This window comes from Typopeltis vanoorti, chromosome 11, assembly GCF_054136105.1.
Source record: "Typopeltis vanoorti isolate ZY-2024b chromosome 11, IOZ_Tvanoo_1.0, whole genome shotgun sequence".
Taxonomy (NCBI): domain Eukaryota; kingdom Metazoa; phylum Arthropoda; class Arachnida; order Uropygi; family Thelyphonidae; genus Typopeltis; species Typopeltis vanoorti.
In genome coordinates, this window is record NC_143559.1 from 90,247,391 (window position 1) to 90,262,785 (window position 15,395).

The following is a 15,395-nucleotide window of genomic DNA, read 5'->3' on the forward strand; positions in this document are numbered from 1 at the left end:
TTTGGCTTACCTTCACCTTTTGATTCCATAAGAATTATTTTAACAGTAGACTCCGATACGCCTGCAATTGCACTTGCACATTTTATGACTTGAGAAAGGGGAACAAGGAGACTGACTTCTAATGATTCTTTTCGCAGAATGTCAGCACATCATTCAATATTTTTTTGCAAGAGCTACTGAAAGGTTTAACATCAGAACTTGTTGACTGTACTGGATCCATCATACCAATTAATACTAAAAAAAATTAATGCAAAAAAGCAACAGCAAAAATCAAGTTACTACTAGTACAGCAACAGACAAGAAAGCACGTGATTTCGCATGTTGGCGACATCATACATCATTTCTTTCTCCCCTTCAGCATGAATCGACTATTCTTGGCACAAAGCTCTAGCAAGTGTGGGCATGCTATACTACATGAAAAATTATATAATTACTAACTTCCAGTCAGCAATTTTCCTCCAAATTAATCTGTTATCTGTCAAGACTCCAATAATAATATTATTATTATTTGGGTAGCTACATGGAGTCCGAAGACTCATTGTGGGAGACCCAGTCTATGCACACAATCTATCATACCTCTCCTTGAACCCATTAACATGCAAAGCACTCACAGCTGACTCTGACAACCCATTCCACTCATTCACAACTCTCCAAGCAAAAAATCTAGTCCTCACACCCCTACTAACCATACCTTTATTCAACTTCTGGAGATGACCCCCTTGTTTTGGTTCCTCTAGTCAAGTGCTGAAACATTTCCCTTGCATCTATCCTATAAAAACCCTTTAAGCAACTTAAATCTTTGTCATATCACCTCTTTTTTCCTATCAACCAACTTCTGCAATCCACACACCTTCAGTCTATCCTCATAGGAAACATTCCACAGGTCACTTGCCTCCGAATCCTTTACACTGCTTTCTCATCCCCAGGAAACCAGTGAATTACTGTGCTCAAGCCAGGGGGACCAGGCTTGAGCACAGTAATTCAGATGTGGACGTATCAAAGACTTATAAAGAGTAATAACTTTCTTATTTCTACTTGTTAATGTGTTCTTCAATAGCCAAGTAATCTTATGGGCTACCTTAGCAACATGTCCTCTAAACTTTAACTCTGTCTACCACCACCCCTAAATCTCTAGCATCATGCATTTCCTGGAGTACAGTGCCTTCAATGTGATACACAACTTGAAATCTATTTATCTCAAAATTCATAACTTTGCATTTTTCCACATTAAACTGAAACCCATTATCTTTTTCTCACACTGACAGCCTATTTAAATCATCCTGCAAGCTCTCCACATCACCTTGATTAACTATTACTCTACCTAATTTTGCTTCATCAGCAAATAACTGAATATTTCCTTTCAGGTTACTTCCTATATCGTTTATGTACAAATTAAACAGCAATGGTCCCAGCACTGAACCTTGCAACACACCACTAATCACCCCTGTTTTTGCATCGATTCTGTCCCTTCATATTCCACTTTTTATATCTGTCCAGCAGCCACCCTCTTATCCACTCAAGTGTCATATCCATCACCATTTGTTCTAATTTGCATAACAGAAATGTATAGCCATTTCCAATATCCAACACTCAGCTGTTACTCTATTATAAAAAGTCGGTAAATTACTAATGCATGATGACCCTTTACAAAGCCATGTTGACCCTCATACAGTATCATATTTTTATCTCCCATTCTTAAATTCTTTTTGACCAATATTTCTAGTACTTTTACCACCACACCTGAGATACTGATTGGTCTATAATTTGTTACTGCGGTATTAGAAACCTCCCTTATGCAAGGGAATTATTTTGTCCACTTTCCACTCCCTTGGAACTCCAGAGCTGAGACTTGCCAGTTCCTTTGCACATTCTTGCAAAAACCTAACTGATATTCTTTCTAATCCCACCGCTGTATTTACATTGAGATTCTGAAATATCCTAAGAACCTCCAATTCACCTCTGTTCCCACATTAGTGTCTGTCACATAGGTTAAAGCAGTAATCTCACTAAGATGACATAGCCTTGCAAAGTGGTCACTCAGTAACTCAACTATTTTATCTGCATCTGTCTCCTAATGACCATTATCACTCGTTAAGGTTAATCTTCCATAGTCATTCTTTCCCTCACTTACCACATAACAAATGAACTCTTCGTGATTTCCTTTGGCCTTCTCAGCTAGATTCTTCTCATAATCTGATTTTGCCTTCCTTGCCATGCTTGGTTACCTTTTTTGCCTGAGCCTTTCTCCTTATATACCCTCCATAGCACTTTCTTCTTCTGCAGCTCATGCTTATTGGTGTTACTCATCCATCTAACTCCTACCTGATTAACCCTCCTTACTCTAGGTATACAATTTAATACTGCTTCCTCTAGATCATCATCATCAAATTCCTGCCATGTACCCTCAAGGAGTGTACAGGATATGATAGTACTACATGAAAAAAATTACATCATTACTAACTTCTTATCTACAATTTTCCTCCAAATCAGTGTTACTTGTCAAGACTCCAACATTATCAGATCTTATATTTCTATCATCTAAGGCACTTTGTACCGTATCAATCCACCTATATCTTGGTCTTCCTCTGGGTCGTTTTGCTGCCAACCTGGCAGAGAACACTTGTTTTGCTAATCTTTCTTCGCCCATTCTGTTTAAGTGACCATACCACCTGAGATTAGCTCTGCTAACGCATTCCTGGATGTTGACAATGTAAAGTTCTTTCCTAATATCCTCATTTTTAATATGATATTGCCATTGATACCATCTGTTCACGCCTCTAATCGTTCTCAGGACTCTCATATCTGCGGTCTCTAGTCTTTGGTCAAGTGTTTTACTTCTGACCCAGCTCTCAGATCCATAAGTTACAACTGGTTTGAACACTGTCTTGTATACAGCTAATTTAGTGTTCTGACTAATTTCTCTCTTATTCCATATGAATTTATTCAATTGACTTCCTACCATACCAGCTTTGTAGATTCTGTTGTCTATTTCCATATTTAATTTACCATCTTCACTAAAAATCGTGCCTAAGTAGCTGAAATGTTTTACTTGTTCCACAGGTTCTCCGTTCACAACACAGTTGACATTTTCACGATTCTGCCTATTTTCATTGTCTTTGTCTTTTTATTGCTGACCTTCATACCATATCTATTACAACAGCTATTCAATTTAGTCAGAGAATCTTGCAGACTTGTAGTGGATTTATTTAGAAGTATAACATCATCCGCATAAAGCAAAGAGCTGACATTAACATCTCCAATTTTGATATCATGTTTAATACCACTTTCCTTCATAATGTGATCCATATAGATAATGAATAACAGAGGGGATAATGTACATCCTTGTCTCACACCAGATTTAACATTAAACCATCTTCCTGTACTTCAATTCTAACTGCTGACTTACTACTGAAATAAAGACTAAGTATTGCTTGATATAATGCCCCATTGACACCATATAACTGTAGCGTATTGAATAGCTTCTCTCTTGGCACCTTGTCATATGCCTTTTCCAGATTGACAAAACTTAAATACAGATGTTTATTATATTCCCATGCTTTCTCAACTTTTTGTCGTAAAGTGAAGATCTGATCCCGACAGCCTCTATTTGGTCTGAATCCAGCTTGTTCTTCACCAAGCTTTTCTTCCACAATTCTTCTGAACCGTTTCTCAGGTATACTTGCATATATCTTACCAGTAACACTCAGTAGGTAAATACCTCTGTAATTCTCACATTCATTTTTTATTTCCCTTTTTATATATGGGCACTATTAGAGCTCTACTCCAATCATTGGGAATTCGTCCCTCTGTCCGGGCTTTCTGAACTATGCAGTGCAGTGCAGCCACTGTAAGACTTTTATACCACCATACTTCAGCATTTCTGGTCGAATATCATCTACTCCTGCTGCCTTTCCACATTTCAAGCCTTTGATAGCTTTTTCTACTTCAAGTATGGATATATATTCCTGACTGCATGCCTGGCCAGTGTTTTTTATCACTGTGCTGTCATCATTGCTTGTTTCATTTAGCAATTTTTCAAAGTAATTACTCCATACTTCAAGGATATCTTTTTCTACCGTTTTCATGTCAACTTTATCATCTCTAACTCCTTTTACAGCACTCTTTCCTCCATTCCTAAGCTTCTTCAACAACCTCCAGAATATTTTGCCACCTTCTTGACATTCATTTTCTATATTCTTGTTCTCCCAAAGTCCTCCCACGAATTTTGTTTAGCTAGTTTTACGCAGTATTTAGCATTCTTGCATTCGTCTCTATATTCTCTAAGAGCACATGCTGACTTATTTGCCAGGAACTTTTGATATGCTTTCTTCTTTTCCTTCACTGCCTCTTTAACTTCCTGTGTCCACCAGGGAGTTCTGATTTTTTTTTTTATCCTTGCAGACAACCTCAGCACATGCCTCTCTGGCAGAATCAATGTTTTCTTCAGAATTTGCCACTGAATCTCCAAGGTTTGATTTCTGTTCTCAAACTTTCATTTTTTTTTTTTTTTTTTTCAATAATCTTTGTGTATTTTAGTCTACAGTTCACATCTGAGAGCTGCTCAACTTTTATTTGCTTTAAAACTTTCTTACATGTCATTCTTTTCAATATGAAATTCAATTTTATCCTGCTCAAGACTAAATAGTGATCACTTCTAATTTCAAATCCTCTGTACACTCTGGTGTCCTGCACCAGGGAGAAAACATCACTATCAACAGTAACATAGTCGACGAGACTTTTCTTATTCCTAGCCTCTTCTCTCCATGTGAATTTGTGCACATTTTTTGTTGGAACATGGTGTTAGTAATAACCAGTCCATGTCCTGAGCAGAAATCCAACAGATATTTGCCATTATTATTAGCTTTGCTCTTTTCTCTAAATTTTCCCAAAATATTTTTGTATGTCTCACAATCATTTCCTACTCTGCTATTTAGATCCCCAACAAGGACCATCTTTTCCTTTTTCATTGTGTCAGTTGCTTTTTCTAAAGCCTCAAAAAAATTCCTCCACTTCTACCTTAGGAGAACCTTCTGTGGGACCATAGGGACAAATAAGTCTCATTGTTCAGTTCCCCATTCTCATATTTGCCCACATTACTCTACTTGAGACTGACTGCCATTCAAGAAGATTAGCCTCTTATTTTGTGTTGAATACTATGGCTACTCCTTTTTTTTCTTGATTGTCATTGCCTGAATATAACATTTTGTATTTATTGCTCAGAGAAAGATCTCGCCCGTTTTTGTCTTTTTTGTTTCAGTCACCCCTATTATGTCGATCTGGTACTTATCTAATTCTTCAGCTAGCTCCATTTCTTTGCCATTTCAGGCTTCTTACATTGATAGTACCGATCTTTAACTCTGGTGATGTTGAGTTGGGGTTTGTTTTCAGATTTGTTCCAGTAGCTGACTTTTCGCTGTTTGCCCTGGTTCCCTGGTGAAAACAACGGGGTCCTTGTTTAACCGGGCGATGCCCCACCCAGCATGAAATTTTGTCATGTTGTACTATCATTTTTTATTTTGAGAACTATTCTTTATCGGACGCACTGGGGTTCTGCCGTAGCTACCTGGAACCTAGAACGAACTGGCGGTGGTGAACATTGGGCGACGACGGCGAGAAAACAAATCTCCTGAAGACCTCGTAGGTGAAGAGCCAAGAACCAAAAAGCCTAGATGCTTTATTGCCTTTTATTCCATTTTCAGTCCTTAGTTTGTACTTAGGATTATTCCAGGATTAGCCAGAAGCAATGAACGAATTGACGTCTTCGCTTGCCCCTTGACCGTACGATTTCGGTCGTATTCAGCACACTAATCTGGCTTAATTCTCGTTAAGCTCTTAACGACAAGTCTAAAGTGCAGGTGCATTCTAACAGCAAATTATTCTTTTACATTTTTATATCTTACTAAGTACATTTTTTCTTAAGAAATTCAGACAAAAACAATTGTAAAATCTTTAGCGAAAATTCCCTGAAAAATTAATTTCTCGCAAGATTTTACAATAGTGTGTACTCCAATGATGAGTGTCTGGCTCCATGGAGATCAGATGTTAATTTCAAAATTCAGCAAATGCAAGCCTAAGAGCTGTAGTGCATCTTGCTATATAGAGACCTGAAAGGTGACCAAATTTGAAGAAGTTGAATTTTGATTTGTCTGCGTTACGTTATTCTGCATTGCACAGATAGAAGAAATGGCTAAAAAATATTCATTGAGTTGTAAAAAAAAAATTGCTTCTCTTTACTGAGAAAAATTATTTCCTATCAAAAGTCACCTCTACTTTTGTTATTACCTTTTCTTCAAATTACAATTTTATTGTGACAGTCATGCACTTCCCACAAAAAACTTAGTATGGTAAATACTGCAGTATCACGAAGTTATGCCAAAAGAAATTCATTATAGCAAACTGTAATGTGATCAACTATTCCTGTGATTCCTACAAGTTTGTTTAGATAATAGATTTTATCACTTGAATAAAAGTGAATTACTTGATTTAATCATCTTTTTAAATTAAACTTTGAAAATCTTAATTATCTTATAGATTCCGTTACAAGAATTCAATTATTTAAATACTGATAATGGTTGGAAGAAAACATTGTATTATTATTGTAAAAACACATGAATATTCTCACAATTACATGTGCTTTTTGTCCCACAGAACAAACTAGTCACAATTTCATTGTGACTAGTTTGTTTTATAAAATTATAAATGATACAGATTTTAGGAAATACTATTGTAGAGACCAAATCAACCTTCAGTATTGAAGGTTGATTTGGTCTCTAGAGAAGGAGGGTTTTCCCAAGAGTCTGCCTTTACTAATGTGCCTTAAGTTTAGTCTTTTGGGGGTGGAATTGTTAATAAATGCTGCTTGTTGAAATGTGTTTTTTTTTTGCTAAAACAAAAACATTTCTTTTTTTTTTTAGGTTTGTGTGGGTCGGTGATGTATTTTCTCCAGTAAATGATGGTAAAGAGAATCAGGTGGGTTTTTTCCCTTGAAATTTAGCTACTATATCACATCAGTTTATCTCCTTTTTTTTTTCTTTTCATAAGTTATAAGTATAATATAAGGCATCTTTTAAACAAGAAAATGTCTTCCAACTAAATTTTCTTAGTATTGCTTTACTGCATTCTATATATATATATATATATATATATATATATATATATATACATAAAATATGGCATTTTTCTCTAGCTCTATGAAAAAGTAACAAACTAGCTCATGTTGAAACTTGTTTAAATATGGCACAATATATAATGTGCATGCGAATTAAAAATGGATTTTTTTTTTTTTAAATCTATAACATATTGCCTTGCCAGTAGAGTAAGCCCAGTATATCATGAACAAAGTCTATTTTTTGTTTTATTTTATCGAAAAACATATTGCCTTGCCAGTAGAGTAAGCCCAATATGTCATGAACAAAGAGTATTATCTGCAGATGTTTCTCTAGCGACTTTTTTATCACTTGAATAAAAGTGAAGTATGCAGTTCAAAGTTTTTTGTCAATTGGATGACTCTGTAAAATCTATTATAAATACCACAAACCTTGAAAGTTATTTTTATTATGCTGGTAAATATCTGTATAAAATGTTTAAAAAATGTAAATGCAACTTTTAAATTTAACAGTGGTAATCAAACTTTAAAGTTTGACCACTTGGTAGTCAAACTGACAAGCAGAAGTATCTACAATAAGGGCGGTAGTAGACTGGAAGTGTCTAATTATAGGCCAGTTTGTGTGTCATCAGTAGTTAAGGTCTTGGAGAATGTTATGTCACTGTATGTTGTGCATTATGGTCTATTATAAATCTTATCTATAGTTCTTTAGTCTTTCTACCAGTTGTTCTGCTGTTCCTATTCTGGCCAGAATAGGAACAGCAGTTGTTCTGCTGTTCCTATTCTGGCCACTAATTTTCAGTGCTTAGTCTTAGTTAGAGCTGATTTTTATCAGATATTGTTATTTTTGATGGATCACGTGTACTATTCTTGCAGACAAAGAGAATGCCCTGGGCAAGAGCCAAAATTATCTATTGTTGCAGTTCTGGAGTTAGCTCCTTTTCAGAATTGAGAAAAATTTATTTGTTAGTACAGCTGCACCATCTTGATTCCTATACAAAAAAGATATTCCTGTCAGAGAGAGTTAACGCACATAATTACACGGCATTAGAATCTCTTATTTAATACACCCTATTAGTTTATTCCTTAATCAGCAGTCGTAACCAAATCCCCTCCCCCCCCACACACACTTCAATTTATACAGGTTCTAATTTTAGCAAGCGGTACATTGGCGTGAGAAATCAGGCAAGTTTCTTAGGTGTTGAAAGCAAATCATTTTGTTTTACACTAAGGTATTGTAGACGGAGATCAAAACTTTGCTCTAGACATATAATGACTTATTCATGAAAGAAAATCTCTGGTTCTCAGACAGTATCTAATTGTAACTAAATAGCCATTTAAATTATTTTCAACAGATCAATTAATCCAATTCTCGTAAGCTCAACACAGTTATATAAATTAACAACCTTTCAATTCCGTAGATTAGACTATAATATACCAAAATTCTATCATGAATAAGTCAATTAACCTCTAAGTAAAACACTATAGTCCAGACAATTATAAAAGGTCCTATCACATATAAGGGTAGCACTTTCACTCGCTGTAGTCCTGCTCTCATCATGAAAGACCATAAAAGTTTCTACTTTACCGACCACGTGGGCTTAACATCAATCATTGTTGTTTCCTTCTGGTTAGGTTCCTAGGTCTGCTACCTGTAATTTCTTCCGACTTCTTACCACCAGTAATTACGATCACGATTCACCACTATAACTTTAACACCGCTTCGACAGATAGGCATGTATGACTCGGCATAAGGCTGCAGTCTCCGCTGACTGCATGGCTTTGCCTCTGCTACGCTTGAAACAGATTGCTTCCTGACTTTGTAGCCATCATTGACCATCCTTCTAGTCGTCGCCACGCACTGCTTCCATCGGAACCCACTTTTGAGGGAGAGAGAGACCACGAAGAACAAAGGGCTATATTCGCTGGCATATCCTTATATATCCCCTTGTCCACTCTCCCAACTATGTCACTGGTTGCTCACGACACAACTCTTTTTGCACACTCCCTATGCTTCTCCCCGATATGCTCCCCATCATGTGGGTGCTGTACATGTGTCTTGGACTTTGCACTGCGATGCCCACGGGATAATGTTCAAAAACCGATTAGGCTAAAGTGGACTTGGCTTAAACTTTCTCCTTCTAAATAACCTTCAAAAAAATCTTTTAGACTCTGGAATGGTATTTATAAGACAGTTGACAATTTATCACTTACAAAATTCCGTTAATAAAATATTAATACATTAAAGTTTTCACTTACACCTATGTACAAGCATTTCCTTTTTATAGAGTTTTTAGATCCTAATTAAATCCTGAATGAAATGCTCAATAACAAATTGAACCTTTCATTCCAGATTTAACAGAGAAATTATGAGGGATTATATAGCGTTGGACAGATGAGGGCAGTGTTATAAGAATTAGCATGAATTTGTTAAGGGACACTCTTGCTTTAATAATATTATTGCCTTTTATAATAAAGTGACAAGAGCAGTTGATGAGGGAAAGGAATGTACTGCCATTTTTTTGGATTTTGCAAAGGCATTTGACAGGGTGCCACACGATAAGCTGATATTCAAGTTGCAGCAAGTTTAGATGTTGGGTTAGCCAACTGAATTCAGGATTGGCTGTCTGATTAGGTATCAGAGAATTGTGTATGGTGGGGAAATATCAAGTAAGTAGAAGGTTTCGAGTGGGGGTTCCACAGGGCTCAATACTGGGACCGTATTGTTCAACCTTTATATCAATGACATTGTTAATGGATTGCAAGGGGATATTCAGTTGTTTGCAGATGATGTGAAGCTGGGAAGGGTTATCAGTAATAATGCAGATGTGGAAGCCCTGCAAGAGGATTTGAATAAACTAGACAGATGGGTGAATGAATGGGGGTATTGGTTTAATGCAGCAAAATGTAAAGTCTTGAAGTTGGGATAAATCAATGGGAGGCTGCATACTCGATTAGAGGAACTGTTAGAGGAAGTAGTGGAGACAAAAGATCTGGGGGTGATGATTGATAGAAAACTGAAATTCATCATCATCATCAAATTCCTGCCATATACCCTCAAGGGGTGTACAGGATATGATAGTACTACATGAAAACAATTACATTATTACTAACTTCCTATCTACAATTTTCCTTCAAATCAGTCTGTTACTTGTCAAGACTCCAACATTATCAGATCTTATATTTCTATTGTCTAAGGCCCTTTGTACCATATCCATCCACCTATATCTTGGTCTTCCTCTGAGTTGTTTTGCTGCCAACCTGGCAGAGAACTTGTTTTGCTAATCTTTCTTCGCCCATTCTGTTTAAGTGACCATACCACCTGAGATTAGCTCTGCTAACGCATTCTTGGATGTTGACAATGTCAAGTTCTTTCCTAATATCCTCATTTTTAATATGATATTGCCATTGATGCCATCTGTTCACACCTATAATCTTTCTCAGGACTTCTCATATCTGTGGTCTCTAGTCTTTGGTCAAGTGTTTTACTTCTGACCAAGCTCTCAGATCCATAAGTTAAAACTGGTTTGAACACTGTCTTGTATACAGCTAATTTAGTGTTCCGACTAATTTCTCTCTTATTCCATATGAATTTATTCAGTTGACTTCCCACCATACTAGCTTTGCTGATTCTGTTGTCTATTTCTATATTTAATTTACCATCTTCAGTAAAAATTGTGCCTAAATAGCTGAAATGTTTTATTTGTTCCACAGGTTCTCCATTCACAACACAGTTGACATTTTCAATGATTCTGCCTATTTTCATTGTCTTTGTCTTTTTATTGCTGACCTTCATACCATATCTATTACAACAGCTATTCAATTTAGTCAGAGAATCTTGCAGACTTGTAGTGGATTTATTTAGAAGTATAACATCATCCGCATAAAGCAAAAAGCTCACATTAACATTTCCAATTCTGATATCATGTTTCAGAAAACTGAAATTTAGGGAGCATATTGCAAAGGTGGTGAAAGTAACCTAGTACTGAGAAGGATGCTGACCCTGCAGAGATAAGTTATCATTCTGTTATATAAGACCCTGATCAGACCACACTTAGACTATTCTTCTCAAATTTGGTACCCAGGATTTGAAGGGGATAAATCAACTCTGAAAAGGGTACAGAGGCAGATAACAAAGATGGATTCAGGACTGTACAATGTTAGTTATGAGGATTGGCTTAGGGAATGTGGACCGCAGAGTTTCATGGATGTGATTGAGACTTTTAAACTCTTGAGAGGCAGTTATAGGGTGGACACTACTGTGGAGTTCTTTCGCTTGGTGGAACAGCAGGAAGGAGCAATAACAAGGGGGGGGGGCATCTCTGGAAGTTATCGAAGGAAGCTGTGAGCAAGAGGGTGGTTGAACTGTGGAATGCATTGCCTGATAGTGGTGAGAGCAAGAATGGTAATGAGTTCAAAGAGTGGTATGATAGACCTTGTTTCCTAAGAAGGACCTTCCACGATGAGTCTCTTGACTCCATAGTTTCCTGAGTAATAATAATAATAATCTTGCACAAGCAATCATCACCATTACACTTTCATGATAGAGAAGTTCACATACAATATAGTCATCCATGATTGAAATAAATTGCTTGGTGGATTCATTAAGAACTTGTTGTATATGAGTATCATCATCAGTTGCATCAGTCTTGGGACTGGTAGCTCAGCAGCAATTTCCTCCATTCTGCTCTGTCATTGGCTTTCTTCTTAACCTCCTGGTAACTCCTCAAACCCGTGCTGTCTTTGACTTGGTCAAGAAAGCTTTTCCTTGGTCTTCCTCTTCTTCTTTTCCCCTCTATTTTGCCTTCAGTTATTCTTTTCACAAGTCCATGTCGAAGTATATGTCCAAACCACCTATCCCTTCTAATTTTGATCGATTTAATTAGAGTTCTTGTTTCGTTTATCTCTCTCAGGACTTGTTTGTTTGATTTTTTTTTTTTTTTTCCTGTCCATTTTATTTTGTTCATGTGGTGCCAGCACCCATTTCAAAAGCCTCCAATCTTCTTGCATCTTCTCTGCCTAGAATCCAGGTTTCACATCCATACAGTGCAATGCTCCATATCAATGTCTTTACTAATTTTTTTTTCAATTGTAGGTTGAGGTTTCCTGTTAAAATGCTTTTCATCTTAGAGAATTGGGCTTTTGCATTGTTTATTCTTGATTTTTTTGTCTTCTCTTGTTCTGCCATCTTCTGTTATTAGGCTTCCTAAATATTTAAAGCTTTTCACTTGTTTTATTTGTTTTCTGCTGATGTGTGTATGCTCTATATTGATCAGGATTTTGCCTGTAATAACAATGATTTTAGTCTTATCTGTGTTGATTTTCATTTTATATTTTTCAAGGTTATTATTTAGTAATTCTAGCATTGTTTTTAATGTTCTTCTGTTTTCTGCTACAAGGGCTATGTCATCAGCAAATCTCATACACATGACTTGCTCACCATTTATCTTTATGCTACTATTTATTTTATCTTTAGTTTTCTGAATGTCCTTTTCAATATATAAATTATATAAAAGTGGTGAAAGTATACATCCTTGTCTTACTCCACTCCTTATAGTTATTTTCTCCTTATCATTGATTTTAATCCATCCATTTTGATTTTTGTAAATTTGATAAATTATTTTCCTATCCCTCAAATCTATGCCGATATTAGTTAGATAATTTAGGAGTATTTGCTGGTTTACTTTATCAAATGCTTTCTCTAAATCAAGGAAGCAAATGTAAGTATTTTGACTAAGGTCTAATCTTCTCTCTATTATTGTTCTTAAACAGAGTATTGCAGAGCATCTTAAACAGAGTTGTATATGAGTATAGTTAAATATATTTTAAATTGAATTAATATTGTCTTGGTGTTTAGGTTTATATGTTGGTTCTGGTGCATTGTGTTGTTTCAGGAAATTGACAACATAGAGTAGATAACTAAATTATTTTAATTATTACTTCCTATATAATTTGCCAAAGTTAAATTGGTATCTTCAGGGATTAATACACTGGTATCAAACACCTGCATACATGCACACTTCAGTAACAAAAATGGAACAGGAGCAATACAGGATGACCTAAAGTCCTACTGAATGTCTGCTAATGAGGGTTTCCCCATATGAGAGGCAGTTTGATACAGCCATATTTGTTTAGGTTGGGGTAGTTGGTAAGAGTTGCAGCAAATTCAAGGAAAAGCCTAGCAAATTTAAATTTGCTTTGGTGGAGTAAAGTGGCTTTTTTCCAATGGATCCTGTGCCAGGCATCCAGCGCATGGTCTGGTAATCCTGAGTGGCCATAGTGATGGAAACAGATGTAGTCCAGGTGCTCCTCTGATATATGGATGTTGTCTATTCTGCTTGTTGGCCATAGTGTGAGTGGTCGCAGCTGCATGGTACTTGGTTCACTCCAGGTAAATCCTGTGGCTTGTCTTTGGGTAAGTGGATAAGGGTTGCTAGATTATGCAGTTTGTAAGTGGTCACCGAATTGTGCTTTTTTAAGACCTTTTCTGAGAATGCCTCGAATATAAGGGATGATGATTTGCTGTAATCTATATTTGGAAAGCAGGAGTTATGTGATGATATAATTAATTCTTTTTATCTGGTTGGAGGTATAGCCATTGATCAAAAAAAAGTAGTATTTTATGTGGGTGAGTTCTGTGGTGAGCACAATGTTATCAGAGTAAATGAATTTTGTCTAGTGGAGTAAAGTTTTTATAGTTCCATATTGTTGGGTGGTTGGGAGTGTTGATGGATCTATTTACGTGGATGGGTGGGGTTTCTGCATACAGTAAAGTTCAATATCCATTTGGTTGTCTTGTAATAGGATAGGAAAGTGTGTCAAGTGTCCAGGTAAGGTTAAAAGAGTTTTTAGCTTTCTACACTTACTAACAAGGCCATGTGGCCAAATTGCAAACACATCGTCCACATGGCATAGCCATATAGTGGGTTTAAGGGGAGAGGAAGAATTAAGGGCATTCTTTTCAAATGTCTCCATGAAAAGTTATCCAAGGGGAGCCCATGGCTGTTCCCTCTGCTTGTAGAATTTTCCTGCCAAACAGAATATCCCAAGTTCATGGGATATTCTGTTTGGGGGTAGTTTTGGGATATTTTTAAATTCTTTGTTGAAAGGGTTGAGATATCACTGCTTGGATAAGAGCCAGGGTGTTCTTAAGTGGAACATTTGTGAATAAGGAAGAGACATCACAACTGACCTTTAGGTCAGTGTTGAGGAGTGTTAGGTCTTATATACTGGACTTAAGATGAACTGAATTTTTTATGTGACAAGGTATTGCCAGTAGTTTGAGAAAGCACTTTGACTAAATGTTGGACTATTTTTAAGTGGGTGAGTTGATACCATTTACAATTGGGTATAGTGGTACAACCTCGTTATGGATTTTTGGCAGTCCATGAATATGGTGTGTGTTGGGGGGGTCTGGAATTGTAAGGTTTTAGCTAGTTGGTCACATCTGCTGGCCAGAAAGTGACATATTTTAGGAGTCAATGGATTGTTGTGATCTGTGTGTAGGTGGGTAATTTAATTGGTGCTAGGTAGACGTCTTTAAGAAAAGTGGTCATTTTTTTTATTATTATTATAATCTGTATAGTGATTATGCAGATAATAATAATAAAGGAGCCTGTGTAGCTCAGTGGATGTGGCGTTTGCACACCAAGGCACTTGGCCGCACGAAGGAAGACTTGGTTTCGAGTCTAGTCGACAACTAGAGGAAATTTTTCTAAGCTTTTTTTCAACCGGTTCCCGAGTTAGTCGATCTCTGGCACGGGCAAGCAGGTTTTTCGTCCCGTAAACTCAAGAAAATTGACCGTAGAATCCACATTATTTCAGACATTAAATATATTGTGTTAGGGTTATGGACCACAAGATGGCGGCACATTTGAACCATCTCTCTTCACTGTGTACCGCTTAATTAGTGATAGCCTTGGGCCATCTATCTCTGATTGGTGCCAGTGGAGATTGAACTGCCCACTCAGTCTCCAAAAGTTAGATAGGGCTAAATGGCCTCGCCTACTCCCCGTATACCGGAATAAAAAAGGCGTTAGCTGATTTTTTTTTTTTTTTTTTAAATAATAATAATAAAATAATAAGCCTGTGTAGCTCAGTGGATGTGGCGTTTGCACACCACGGCGCTTGGCCGCACGAAGGAAGACTTGGTTTCGAGTCTAGTCGGCAACTAGAGGAAATTTTTCTAAGCCTTCTTTCGACCGGTTCCAGAGTTAGTCGATCTCTGGCATGGGCAAGCAGGTTTTTCCTCCTGGAAACTCGGGTTTTTCGTCCTGTAAACTCAAGAAAA

At 36.8% G+C, this 15,395-nt stretch overlaps 1 protein-coding gene across 1 annotated transcript in view; it reads left to right on the forward strand.

Annotated features, from left to right (window-relative positions):
- Positions 1-15,395, forward strand: part of Gdi (GDP dissociation inhibitor) — a 110,408-nt gene that overhangs the window by 90,529 nt on the left and 4,484 nt on the right. Inside the window, exon 9 of the mRNA XM_090400272.1 lies at positions 6,915-6,969. Within this exon, the coding sequence (XP_090256398.1) occupies positions 6,915-6,969 (55 nt within the window). The remainder of the gene's footprint in view (positions 1-6,914; positions 6,970-15,395) is intronic.